We start from the raw sequence: 14,136 nt of genomic DNA on the forward strand, positions 1-14,136 counted from the left end.
TCGTGCCGGTCAGTGCCCTGGTTAGTCCAGCAACCCACCCACAAACAGAATCCGCAGTATAGCCCACCCACGAAAATTGGTTACTACACCTGGAGTAGTGGGTCGCTTGTCCAGGTCCAGGAGCTCTGCTCTGGGGGGTACTAGCACTCTGGATCGGTGGGTTGCTGGGTGGGCAGAGACCACCCAGCAACCCACCGATGCCGGCGCTATAATGGGAGTAGCCTGGTTGCTGGAGGGGGAGACCGACTGTCTCCCCTTTGGATACATAGCTGTGCTGCTGGAGGGGGAGACTGATCGTCTCCCCTTTGGACAAAACACCATGCTGCTGTGGAGGGAGACCGACTGTCTCCCCTTTGGCTAAACAGCCCTGTTGCTGGGGGACAGGACCGACCGTCCCTACCCCCTGTGGTTTGGGCACAGAGACTACGGTCCCATCTACACCGGTGTGGGGCTTATCATTTCCCCACTTGGTGGGCTAGGCTGCCGCTGGGGAGGGGGATGAGGTTCTCCACTCCCATTAGAAGGGGAGAACCTGCTCATCACTGGGGAGACTCTCACCTCGCCGCCACTGGGCATCTTCCAGGGCATCATACCAGAGTTCCTTTCTGTCTGCATCCCTGTAGTCCGCGGCCGCCTCCTCCTCATCATCATGGAACGCTGTAGCCAGGGGCGCTGTACGGATACTAGCGTTGCCCTCAATTTGTAACTCCAAACGTTACCAGTGTCTCTGAGCTGCTTCTCCTCGCACTAGGACGCCATCCCACCGCTTGCCACCAATGTAACGGATCGACGTTGAAGGATGCTCCTAGCGCTTCCTGAGGACTCCAAGCACTGCAGCAGACACCACAACCACCGTACCGGAGAAGCATATGAATGCTGTAAACAGCTTAACAGGAAAAGCATACAATCAGCTTACACTCCTGGCAATCGGCATACAATTCAATTCCCCCAATAACGAGACGACACTTCGTTTTGAGGTCAAGCAGAACTGACTGTACTGGCACATACAGCCTCTTTTATTCCCAGTCCACAAACATAGTACTGCCCACAGGGTTTTGAACCCTCGGAACCGGGGGATCTGGGTGAACCACATATCCCAAATTCACCCAGATCCGTTCAGTAGTTTGGAAGATACAGTTTAATGCAGATTCCGCAGAACATATATAGGCTATATGAAAAATAATTACTGTATAATGTGTCCCCTGTTGTATAGTTTAAAAATACTGCACAATGTCTTTGTGCACCAAATACCGGCGAGATGGCACCGTGTAGAAAAGTCACAACAGTGTCTGTGAGTTAAAATGGCCGCCATCCATTGTTCTCACCATGTGCCTCTGATACATGAAATGGTGGCCACCCAGTAACTCCACAGTATGAGCGGTTTGAGGAATTTGTTAAGGCACTAAACATAAATGACCTAAACCTCAAACTGACCTATGAAGTGGGCGGAAATCAACTTTCTGGATCTGACCCTACAAACCACAGAAGACAAACATCACATCTCTACTACCCTATTCAAGAAACCTACAGCCACCAACAACCTCTTGAACTGGCAAAGTTATCATCCCAATTCTCTAAAAAATGGGATACCGGGGGGCGGAGCCTAGCCGTCATGCTGGATAGACGCACCGAGCCACAGCTCCGGCTCACAAGCACCGAAAAACGGGATATTCACCCCAAAAATCCAGAGGAACCACAGCGAGAAGGCAGGCACACAACCAGGGATACCCGGGGACATCCACAGACACCCGACTCACGCTCTATGATGCCCGGGAACCCGAGCAAGCAGCTGGGGCCTAGTCACGGTCGAGCCGAGGAGAGGCGGCCGCTCTCTAGTAAGGCGAAACTTGGAACAGGCACCTCAGCGAACCCCCTGCGTATCCCCCCCCCCCCCCTTTGGGACCGGTGGGGGTTATCCCGGTCCACGCTGGACATCTGGGGCACCCGACCACAATGTCCCCGGCGATCCAACTCCACGTGGCTCAGGCACAATGGCGAATGGCGGCATCACGCTTACCCAGCACAAGCCGCAGGAACCACTGGGACTACTGGACCTCTCTCAGCGCTTAGATGCCATCTTCGCTAAGTTCTGGGACAAGCTGCAACAGAGATCCCGTCCCGAGCCGACCCCACCACAGCCGGTCAAGGAGCGGAACCGCAGGTCACGGGAGGCGAAGGGGAAGCCCTCGGGCGCACGACCGCCGCACAAGCCACTTCACCCACACCCTGGCCCACCCGGGCGGCAGACCACAGGGCTGAGAGCCCAGAGGCATCGCCCACACGGGCGGAGGACCAAACCTACCGAACGACAAGCAACTATCAAACCCTCCGTTCCTCCCACAAGTGGAGATTACTCGAACCCAAGGGGCAACCGAGTAAGTGGCCGAGAGATGCCGGACTGCACGCAAGCCTGGGGCTGGAGGGACACTCTTCCTCGCGCCCACAACGCGGTAACCTGCAGAATCCCGCCGGTGAACCCAAGCTGCCTCCTGAGAGAAGGCGTCGGATAATGGAACCACTAACCGACAAACCTTGTTTGTGCCAAGAACCGGGCACTACACAGCATCGACCTTGCCACGCCACCTACCAAGCACACGGACTGTACCGGGCAACTGGACACTCGAGAGACACTTAAGCGAACCCCAGATAACAGTGACTATTTAACATGTGGCTCATCTAAGGCTCACTAACTTCTAGATAACATAATATCTGTTAAACATGTTAGCTAATCTCTACCCAGAATGTCTACCCTGCTTTACCAGCATGCCATTTAAATACTTTAACTCTCATGCACTGTCATATGCCTAGTGATAGCTATTTTAATCTTAATGTTGCCTGAACATGTCTTTATTTAATAAATAGCAACTAAGCGAATTTTGAAGGGCAGAATACAGTAGATAACGCATGCACAGCTTGCTAGAGACTCCCCAATCCCTGGGGTGGACATACTAGACCAACCCTGTTTAATTCGTAGCCTGTAAGAATTAACCCTACGTCGTTTATTGAGTTAGCATGTTCTTATAGTGTGACTTTAACCTATGCGACAGGGAAATCTTGAACCTGATTACTTTTTATATTAACCAAGCTTGTATTATTGTGTTAAAAAAAAAAAATGTGGCAGTTTATCTCAGGGGCGTATTGTACATCATCCTGTCGTCATTTACTCATGTAACCCCACAGTGCCCCCTTTTTCTATTCTGTACCCCATAAAGCACATGCCATAATAAAAGAAAAATGGGATACCGGTAGGCCAATACCTTCGTGTCAGACGAAACTGCTCCACTCTCGAGAAATTCAAAATCAAAGCCAAGTCACTAAGATCGCAGTTCAAGACGAAGGGCTACTCGAATACATGTCTCAAATCTAAGGGCACTAATGACTGAGCGAGAAACCCTACTTGAGGACAATCCTAGAAAGGACAAGTCTCCAAGCTTGATTAGATGCATCGGCACTTTTGACTCTGGGTGGGACCCAGTTAAACATATACTGGATAGATATTGGCCCCTCATCTATCAAGATCAGCACCTCAAAGAAGTCCTGACCCCACATGTGTCACTCACAGCCAGAAGAGGGCGCAAAAGTTGAAAGTACATGGCTAAGAACTCCAGCAGTCGGCACATTTCAATGTGGCCGCTGTAAGGCATGTAAATTTATCCGGAAAAAATCGAAAACTTTTTCGAACTCCACAAATACACAGACACATGAGGTTAATACTTTCTTTAACTGTCAAACGTCAGGTCTGATCTACCTTCTAACTTGCAGTTGCAACCTCAAATATGTCGGAAAGACCTTTAGACCTTTTAAAAATCGAATTCTCGAACATGTGAATTCTGTGAACCCCTCCAGACAAATTGATACGGTCATCTCTAGACATCTCAAACTGAGACATGATGGCTCAGCACATGGCCTACGTTTCAATGGTATCGAAAAAATTAAACTAGGCCCTAGAAAGGGAGACATAGACAGTAAATTACTCCAAAGGGAGAGTTACTGGATCTTTACATTGAAAACCCTCTCCCCATTCGGTCTAAATGAAGGATTCTCATATACCTCCTTCATATGAGCACACTGAATATTACTTTCCTACCAACCAGAGTGGTCATTCTCTCGTAATAGTCACTCTATGTGTGTTACCTATTTGCATCTAAGGTCACTTTTGAGTGTATCCATAACTATAAACATCACGATCTGATTTGAACGATTTCTCTATGTCAGTCATTGACTTAATATTCCATACATGTTCAAGCAAGCTGTATTAACAACATACTAACATATTAAGTGTAATCTGGATATATTGTAAATATGTATATATAATTTCTCTCTACCTCAAGTACCGTATCTCTTTAGATCAAAGACCATCTGTCCTAAAATATAGCACTCTGGACACCTCTCCACCCCTCATTAAAGCTACAATTTGACTCCGCTATAAATATGGGAAAACATTTTCTCATGCTCTGGCTAGCGCTCTATAAGATAGCTATTTACTTAGTACTATCTTTGTTAGCTAATCAAAACATAAAAACATATCACAAAGCATTTTTGGTTCTTTTGTCGTTGGCGGACATCAAATATACCTAAAAGAGTTAGACTTGCTATTTAGTAAGCCAATATACTCTGAATCCTACTGGCACCCTCCTACTCTCCTTGTGAAACCTAGATTAGGTATACCCTATTATAAGAGTAAATAATAGCCATGTGAATTCAGGGTGTCAGAAGCACTAATTCTATCTATGTCACTATCCCTATATCGATCGTGTACCATAATGTTGGAGCGACTTTTATCACCCCCATTAATACTAAAGATCGACAGCAAAGTGTTTATTCGTATATATATGTTTAATTCCCAATGGATGCTTTATTGCCTAGCCGGTAACTGAATAAGATACATGTCGATCGGGATGACTGATAAACTACAGCAGTGGTAGTCAACCTTTTTCTACCTACCGCCCACTAATGCATCTTTTTGGTTGAAAAAATTTCCTTACCGCCCACCAGTTTTCGCGCAAATGCGGAATATTTTTAAGAAATGAGGGTGTTTTAAAAAAAATAAATGTACGTACATTTATCTTTTTATTTCTACTTAATGCAGGTTTATAAGGTTTTTAACTTTATAAAGTTTAATGAGAAAACAATAAAGTAAATTGAAATTACCTTTACTAGTGATTAATGAGATCCCTGAGGTTGATGCTGCGAGACTAAATATTTGATATCGGGTTCGATTTTCGTAAGGAACAAACGAAGGTCTCTTTCAGTGATATTCAGACGACTTCTCTGTTTGCGCATAATATGATTTCTCATTTGTGCGTCAGCTCATCTCCTCTCCCTCCTCAATTCCCCTCCCCACCTTTTTTTCCCCTTTTTTTCTATTTTTTAACCTTCCTTATAGCAATGCCCAGTAGGAAGGCTGAGCTAGGTAGCCCACTATAACAGACAGGCACACATACAGACACACACACAAAGACACACACACACACACACACACGTACAGACACAGACACACAAGACACACACACACACACCAGACACACACACACGTACAGACACACACACACACACCAGACACACACACACGTACAGACACACACACACACGACACACATACATACACACACACACAAAGACACAGACAGGCACACATACAAGACACACACAAGACACACACACACAAGACACACACACACGTACAGACACACACACACACACGACACACATACATACACACACACACAAAGACACAGAGAGGCACACATGCAAGACACACACAAGACACACACACACAAGACACACACACAAGACACACACACACAAGACACACACACACAAGACACACACACAAGACACACACACACACAAGACACACATAGGACACATACAGACACACAGACAGACACACATACAGACACACAAGACACATACATACACACACACAAAGACAGACAGGCACACAGACAGGCACACATACACACAAGACACATACATACAAACAGACAGGCACACATACAAACAAACAAACAGACACACACACACATATAAGACATACATAGACACACACACATGCAGACACACACACAATGACACATACATACAAAGACAAGACACACATATATACAGACAGACACATGCACACACACACATGACATACATACAAAGACACATACAGACACACACACACACACGACATACCTACAAAGACACACACAAACACACACATTATATTTAAGTCACCCTCCTGTTTCCTACCTTTAAGGTGCAGGAGGGTGACTTTCCCTGGGGTCCAGCGGTGGCTCAGGTGGATGGGAGTCAGAGTTCCCACTCTGACTCCCTGGTGTTCCTCCCGCGCGGCTCTCCGTTTTAGCTGGGAGGAGTGAACGGGAATCACTTCCTCCCAGCTCTGATGTCATCACAGGGGGCCCGGTCGCGCTGTTAAAGCGCCCAGTGCTGACCGGGCCCCCTTACAATCCGCATCCATCGGGTGGCCCTGACAGCATGGGCCACCCAATGGACACTTTGGAAGGCGGCCGGAGCCGCAAATGGTCACAGCGGTACCCAGTCGCCGGGGTACCGCCGGCTTGCACCCGTCCGCCCGCACTATCAACCTGGAAATCCCTACCGCCCACCTGGAATCCTGAAACGCCCACTAGTGGGCGGTAGGGACCAGGTTGACGAACCATGAACTACAGGAAAGCCGTGACTGTTATGTACCTATCAATGGATGCATTGTCCTTAGTGTAGTATAGTAGTGTTAAGTTTCCACAGCTAACACTGTATCCAACGACGTGCACAGAAACGGACTCGATCTCCTTCGGCACTCAGCTGGTTAAACAGCCCCTGGAGACACGTCATAGCACCAACAGCACGATTGGCTGGCACAATTCAACTCATTAGCATAATGATCACGTGTTTTTTTGGCGCCGGAATGCGCATGACATTAGCTTCATGATTGGACAGAGCTTGAGATACTGGTACTTGAATTGATTTAAAAGGAGACTGGGATTCAGTCTCCAGCGAAATTTCTTTGTTACTCCACAGTATGTCCCCAGATGGTTCTTAAAGGGACAGCAGCAGCATAATACAATACAATACGCCAAAATCAGTTCCTAGAAGGGCAATACATCCTAGGGCCATAGTCGCAGGGCAAGAGGCTGGCAAGCAGTCCTCTCCAGGCACAAGTGGCGGGGTTGGTTCCGCCACACTGGCCTTAGCCACTGCTGATTGACATTGCACATTGTTGCATAGTTTGTTGTCTATAACAATTCCCAAGTCCTTTTCGTGTGTTGTTATCCCTAATTCGTTAAATATACTGTAACGGATCGACGGGCACCCCGACTGGGTTACTCCGTTGAAGGATGCTCCTAGCGCTTCCTGAGGACTCCAAGCACTCTAGCAGACACCACAACCACCGAACCGGAGAAGCATCCGAATGCTCTCAATCATTTGAATGCTGTAGACAGCTGAACAGGAAAAGCATACAATCGGCTTACACTCCTGGCAATCAGCATACAATACAATACGCCCAGTAACGAGACGACACTTCGTTTTGAAGTCAAGCAGAACTGACTGTACTGGCACATACAGCCTCTTTTATTCCCAATCCACAAACATAGTACTGCCCACAGGGTTTTGAAATACAACCAATCAATCCGTACAATACACACAGACACTCCCACACAAAATCCTCCCCTCTGCCTGTGATATGATTACTGAACACAATGGATAATATAATTATCACAGGCAGAGAAATACAGTTTTATAAAACATATCACAGGGACCCCAAAACATGCAATAACCCCAAAAAAGTATATCCTGGGGATCTGGGTGAACCTTATATCCAAAATTCACCCAGATCCGTTCAGTGGTTTGGAAGATACAGTTTATTGCAGATTCCGCAGAACATATACAGGCTATATAAAAAATAATTACTGTATAATGTGTCCTCTGTTGTATAGTTTAAAACTACTGCACGATGTCTTTGCGCACCAAATACCGGCGAGATGGCACCGTGTAGAAAAGTCCAAACCGTGTCTGTGAGTTAAAATGGCCGCCATCCATTGTTCTCACCATGTGCTTCATCCATTGTTCTCACCATGTGCCTCTGATACATGAAATGGTGGCCACCCAGTAACTCCACAGTATGACCATGGATGGTTCTAAAAGGGCCAGCAGCAGCATAATCAAATACAATATGCCCAAATCCTGTATTTAGAGGGCCAATTCATCCAGGGGCCATAGGCAGGAGGCGAGCAAACAGGCTTCTCCAATGCCCAGTGGCGAGGTTGGTTTTGCCACATATACTTTGCCCAATTTTATACGATGCTGATACTTAGAGACAGTGCTCAATTTAAGAATGGTAGTGGTTATGGTTCTAGGGTTGCTTTCAGTTTCCACGTGTAAGTAACCAAATCGTTTGCTAATGGTTTGACTTCTTACTTGAGATCTGCCAGGAGCCAGTCACTTCCTGTATGAAGAGGCAGAAGCTTTTGCTCGCTCTCCTGAGTGAAGCTGTGCTGTGCCAGCTCATTGACTGAGCCGTCAGCTGATTACTCTTAGTCAATCAGCTAAACTATACAGCACCAGGCGTAGCTCAGTGAACACCGTCTCCATACCTGGGGAATTACTTTTTTTTTAGCTACTTTCAGTCTTTAGTTTGCCTCCACATATTTTTATTCTCTGTTATATCCTGCCTCACAGAGAGCACAAGGCAGTGACATCATCACTCTGGGCTTTGTTCTGCCTTGCGGAGTGCACGTGGTGCTTAGTGATGTCGTCATCGTCCTGTGCACCCTGTCAGGAACGACATACCATAGAGAAAACTTGTTCAGTATACTGGACCATCCAACCCAAGGTGACCAACTGTGACGACGAAACGATAGGAGGAATTCTACATGCAGGCAGGCATTCTGCACAAAAATTCACATGGACAGCCTTTTATAAAAATAAAGGTTCCTTCATAACACATTGAAAGCATTTTTTTGGAGCCAAAAATTATTTTTAGGTGTTGGTTGCCTTGCAACAACAGGTTTCATTCGTACAATTAGATTACGAATAAATACAATGTCCCAAGTAGTTGCTAGGTTATCAGCAACTTGCATGTTTCCCTCCTCCTGTATACCATTCCTGGTAATATATTTTAACATTTTCCGGCTCATTTACAATGTTAATTCTTCAAAATGAAGTGGCCATATATAATCTTTATTTTATCTATAGCGAGTGAGCTGATGTGTACATTGGGAGTAAACTATTTGATGTCACTTTGCTTCTATCAAATGAAATATACTCTGTAATGAATTAGCTCTAAAAACTAAACTGTGTATGAACATTTTATAAATGTTGTTTAAAGGTGGAAATGCGATAAACTGTATGTTACTAAAATAAAGTCAAAACTGTATTTCTCCATTCTTAGGTATCAACTGTTTGTGGCAGCTTTTCCCCCAACTCCTACCTTTTAGCAGCAGAGCGATGGCTGACTGAAATTTTACTTCACTAATCCACCTTTTTGTCACCCACGATATCATATACCAGTATTATCACACACTAGTAGACAGTCTATTCAAGCAACAAGTGTCAGAAGAGGTCTTTGTGAATAATGGATGAGGACTTGATAGTGGCAAATGAAGCAAATCTCACAAAAACTCACGAGTCAACAAAGCAAGAAGAGATGGTGACTGAATGTGTGACTCAGGGTGGCAAAGCGAACCTAAAAACCATAAAAACAGAAACGCCATGTGAAAGCGATCATAAAACTGATGAAAACAAAGTTGATATCAATCATACAGCACAACCCCCTATAAGCGTATATACTGATTTTGATAATTCAAGATGTGTACTTGATGTTAAGTGTGAAACTGCTGACACAGATAACCAAAGCTTGGCTGCTGAGAAATGTGTCAATCTTGGATCACACCTTCTAAAGCCCCGGAAAGTTTACATAAGAGAGAAGATGTTATCATGTTTTGAATGTGGAAAATGGTATGCCTCAAAATCGGAGCTTGCTAGGCATCAAATAACTCACACAGGTGAAAGGGCATTTGCCTGTTCTGAATGTGGGAAACGTTTTACCAGAAAGTCCTCTCTTGTTGCTCATGTGAGGATTCACACGGGTCACAAACCATTCACTTGTTCAACATGTGGCAGATCTTTCCCCCAAAGCTCCAATCTTGTTGTACATGAGAGAATTCACAGAGGAGAAAAACCTTTTTCATGTTCGGAATGTGGTAAATGCTATTCCACAAAGTCATATCTTCTTACACATCAGAAAATTCACACTGGTAATAAGCCTTTTGCATGTTCTGAATGTGAAAAATGTTTCCCCACAAGATCTGACCTTAGACGGCATGAGAGAACTCACACAGGAGAAAAACCGTATGGTTGTTCTGAATGCGGAAAGTGTTTCACCACTAGCTCTTACCTTGTAGCACACGAGAGAATTCATACAGGAGAAAAACCCTTCTCATGTTCTGAATGTGAAAAAACGTTTACTCAGCCTTCAAGTCTCGTTTTACATGAGCGAATTCACATAGGTGAAAAGCCATTTTCATGTTCAGAATGTGGAAAATGTTTTTCCCAAAGTGGAAGTCTTGTTATACACGAGAGAATTCACACAGGAGAGAAACCATTTACATGTTCTGAATGTGGGAAAAGTTTTAGCACAAAGTCATATCTTGTTACCCATGAGCGCATTCACACAGGAGAAAAGCCATTCTCATGTTCTGAATGCCGAAGATCTTTTACCTCAAAGTCAGAGCTTACTATACACAAGAGAATTCACACGGGAGAAAAGCCTTTTGCGTGTACCGAATGTGGAAAATGTTTTTCAAGAAAATCGGGGCTTAGCCGACATGAGAGATGTCACACAGGAGAAAAACCTTTTTCATGTTCAGAATGTGGGAAATGCTTTTCCCACAGAACTAATCTTTATGTACACAAGAGAATACACTCAAGGTCAGATCTGTATGAATGTAATGAATAATAATAATACCAACATCACTTTACTTGTTTTTCCAAAATATATATTTTATGTACATACATTCATATACACACGTTTGTATTTAAGAAAAACGAACACCATAGTACATTAGGCAAAGTTCCCATATGGTTGACTGTTGGATGTTATTTTTGTCTTTTTAATGGCCATGGAAGTTCCACTACCAATGGAGGTACACTAAGTAAATGGCTGTTTCCTTGGCAAAGTGTTTTAAACAAGGACTGACATGTTTGACCGTTTTTTCATTTGGTTCTCAAATTCTGCTCACATGATTGACTTACAATTTGGTTATGTATAGTGTGAGTACACTTATGACAAGCGTATGGTTTTCTGAGGTACTGCAGATACGTTATATGGTGACATTCGGACTTTTCTGCATAATCGAGGGACCACGTGGAAATGCTGAAAAATGAAGCCAGAAGTGTTGTGTGCAAAACGGAACCTCCATTTTTTTAATTTGTATTCACAATGGACGTTTCATTAACAGCATGACTACTCATGTAGGAACTCATGTTACCTTGAGCTTTGTATCATGAAATAGTTTTTTCTATATTTAGATGTATCTGAACGTTACTTGCATTTTTAGAACGTTGGCACTAAGTAAAACTTTTTGGTGGGAGAGTAGCATAGATGGAACCAATCAATACATTTTTGGCACTATCCCATCAGGGGTCATTCCTTAGAAATATAATGAATCCAGGGGGTCCATATCTTAAAATACAGTGAAATGTGTTCATTCAGCATATACAAATATCTTTCCATTTTCCCTTGATAGATTTGACCAATGAGCACTGCCCAAGATGGAAAATTAGGTTTTCGCCATTCTCTTGCGATAATTAATAGTAAGCAGTATATTGATTCCTAGAATAAGGGGACTTTTATTTTTTTGGCAGTCCTAAATGAAAGAGCCAAATACTTGGGTTTAATGAATTATCTGTTTTAAAAATAAATGTAAAACATATAATTGCATGTTTAATTTCCTGCAGTTTTTACACTCCCACCAGATATGAAGAAAGGTACCTCTCTCTAAGTTACATCTCCAGCATTGGTCTAATGCATTCCTATCAAACTTGGCGATACGGGAGGGGCCTAAATACCATCTATGACGTCATTTAAAATGTGACCGCGCTTCCTAGCGATGGACCATCCTTCATACCAGTTCTGAATAGAATAATTAATTTAATTATTCTTCCCATTTTACAATTGAGGGCGTTACACCTGGTTCTTGATAATTAGCAATTACGTTTTTAACTCGGGAAATTAATTCTATAGAATATTTATTACTGATAAAATCATCTATTACGATTGCTTCATCAATACAGTGATTCTTAAAGAAATTTTTCATTCTAAGATATTAAAAGATTTCTCTGGTTGGAAGGGAGAATTTATACTGAATTTCATTAAATGTAAGAATATTGCCATTAAAGGGATACAAAGCTGTATTCCTGGCACTACCAATCCCTCTGCCTCCCCCCTCCCTCGCGTCTTCTCCCCCATAAATAAAGGGTTAAAAACCCTTTATTTACTTACCTTATCCCAGCGCTGGGTCAAAGCTCCGCACCCTCCTCTAATGCCCATGCGCGGCAAATGACACGCACGCTTTAATCAATGCTTTCCTATGGGGAAAATCTGACACTGGATGTCCTCATGCAGAGCGTGACAACGTCCAGCATCAAATAACGGACCAAAAGTCAGTTTGGATTCCGGAAGCGCCCCCAGTGGTTCCGAGGGCAGACTTAATGCTACAATGTAAACTGAGCCACTGAGGGCAGACTTAATGCTGCAATGTAAACATTGCAGTTCTCTGGTACTTGCAGCACTGGGTGCAAAACGGACACGGCACCCAGACTGAGCTGAAGGGGTCTGGGTGCCTACAGTGTCTCTTTAAGTCTAATATCTGACAATGTAAGAATGTGTTTATTTACCCAGCGAGATAAATCGATATCCTGTATATAGTATTTAAGAACCATGATAGGGGTGATGGATTAAAAATAATTATGAATTCCTATTCTTGATCTGATTATTGCACCCTTGAATACTGGATTATTACTTATACAAAGAAGATTTAACCCAAAATAAATGGAACGGATGTATGTCTTTAATCCGTAAGGATTCACATTTAAGCCAAGCTATATTTTTATCTTTTTTAATGTTCCATGCAAGGATATGTGTGATGATGGAGATGTAATGTAATAAACTTAAATCTGTGCTTGGGAGCAATCTCTTTAATTCTATTTTGATTTATTCTAGGTTTTTTCCCACCCCAAGCCAATATGACTATTAATGCCTTCAATACCCATCTTGAATATAAACATTTCTTATTTTCAGGCAGTTTGCACAATTAAATTTAGTTCACAAAGGCTCATTCATCCTCATTTACACTCTAGTTATGATTACCAGCCTTCGCTGCCAGAAGCCACAAGTAACTGACATTATGAATGTAAAGTTGCTGAAAATTTCATCCCACAACCTGCTTTCAAATAGTACAGGAAGTTTCAATGGGTGATACCATCCCTACAGTTAGGGGGGGGGGGAGGTGAATTGATTCTACCATTACACTACATTAGCTGTACAGATATAAAAATGAACATGGCAGTTTTAAATACCCTTCCCCCCCCCAAAATTGATTATTTCACTGTATGTAAGTATTGTGTTTAAATGTACATATATATATATATATAATACAAGAGATCCAGCGCACTCACTGTAACGGACTGTTTTGCACACAAGAGGTTGAAAACCGTTTAGGCGATATTTTCCAGATGCGCAGGCAGCTACTGTAAGCACCTCCTGAACTGCAAACTACACGAATCCTCTCTTCTTGAACAGGAAACACACGAACCCAGGAAACAGCCGAACAGGAAAAGCATACAATCAGCTTACACTCCTGGCAATCGGCATACAATCCAAATTCCCCAATAACGAGACGACACTTCAGTTTGAGGGTTAAGCAGAATCTGACTGTACTGGCACATACAGTCTCTTTTATTCCCAATCCACAAACATAGTACTGCCCACAGGGTTTTACAGAACAACCAATCAATACACACAGACACTCCCACACAAAATCCTCCCCTCTGCCTGTGATATGATTATTGAACACAATGGGTAATATTATCACAGGCAGAGGAATACAGTTTTTACACAATATTAAT

At 43.5% G+C, this 14,136-nt stretch overlaps 2 protein-coding genes across 2 annotated transcripts in view; both read left to right on the forward strand.

Moving 5' to 3' along the window:
• Positions 1–14,136, forward strand: part of LOC134575257 (oocyte zinc finger protein XlCOF6.1-like) — a 103,368-nt gene that overhangs the window by 24,444 nt on the left and 64,788 nt on the right. The gene's annotated exons all lie outside the window — the stretch shown is intronic.
• LOC134575262 (zinc finger protein OZF-like) lies at positions 9,472–11,058 on the forward strand. The gene has a single exon (XM_063434524.1). The coding sequence runs from the start codon at positions 9,584–9,586 to the stop codon at positions 10,964–10,966; it is 1,383 nt and encodes a 460-aa protein (XP_063290594.1). The 5' UTR covers positions 9,472–9,583; the 3' UTR covers positions 10,967–11,058.

This window comes from Pelobates fuscus, chromosome 10, assembly GCF_036172605.1.
Source record: "Pelobates fuscus isolate aPelFus1 chromosome 10, aPelFus1.pri, whole genome shotgun sequence".
Classification (NCBI taxonomy): Eukaryota; Metazoa; Chordata; class Amphibia; order Anura; family Pelobatidae; genus Pelobates; species Pelobates fuscus.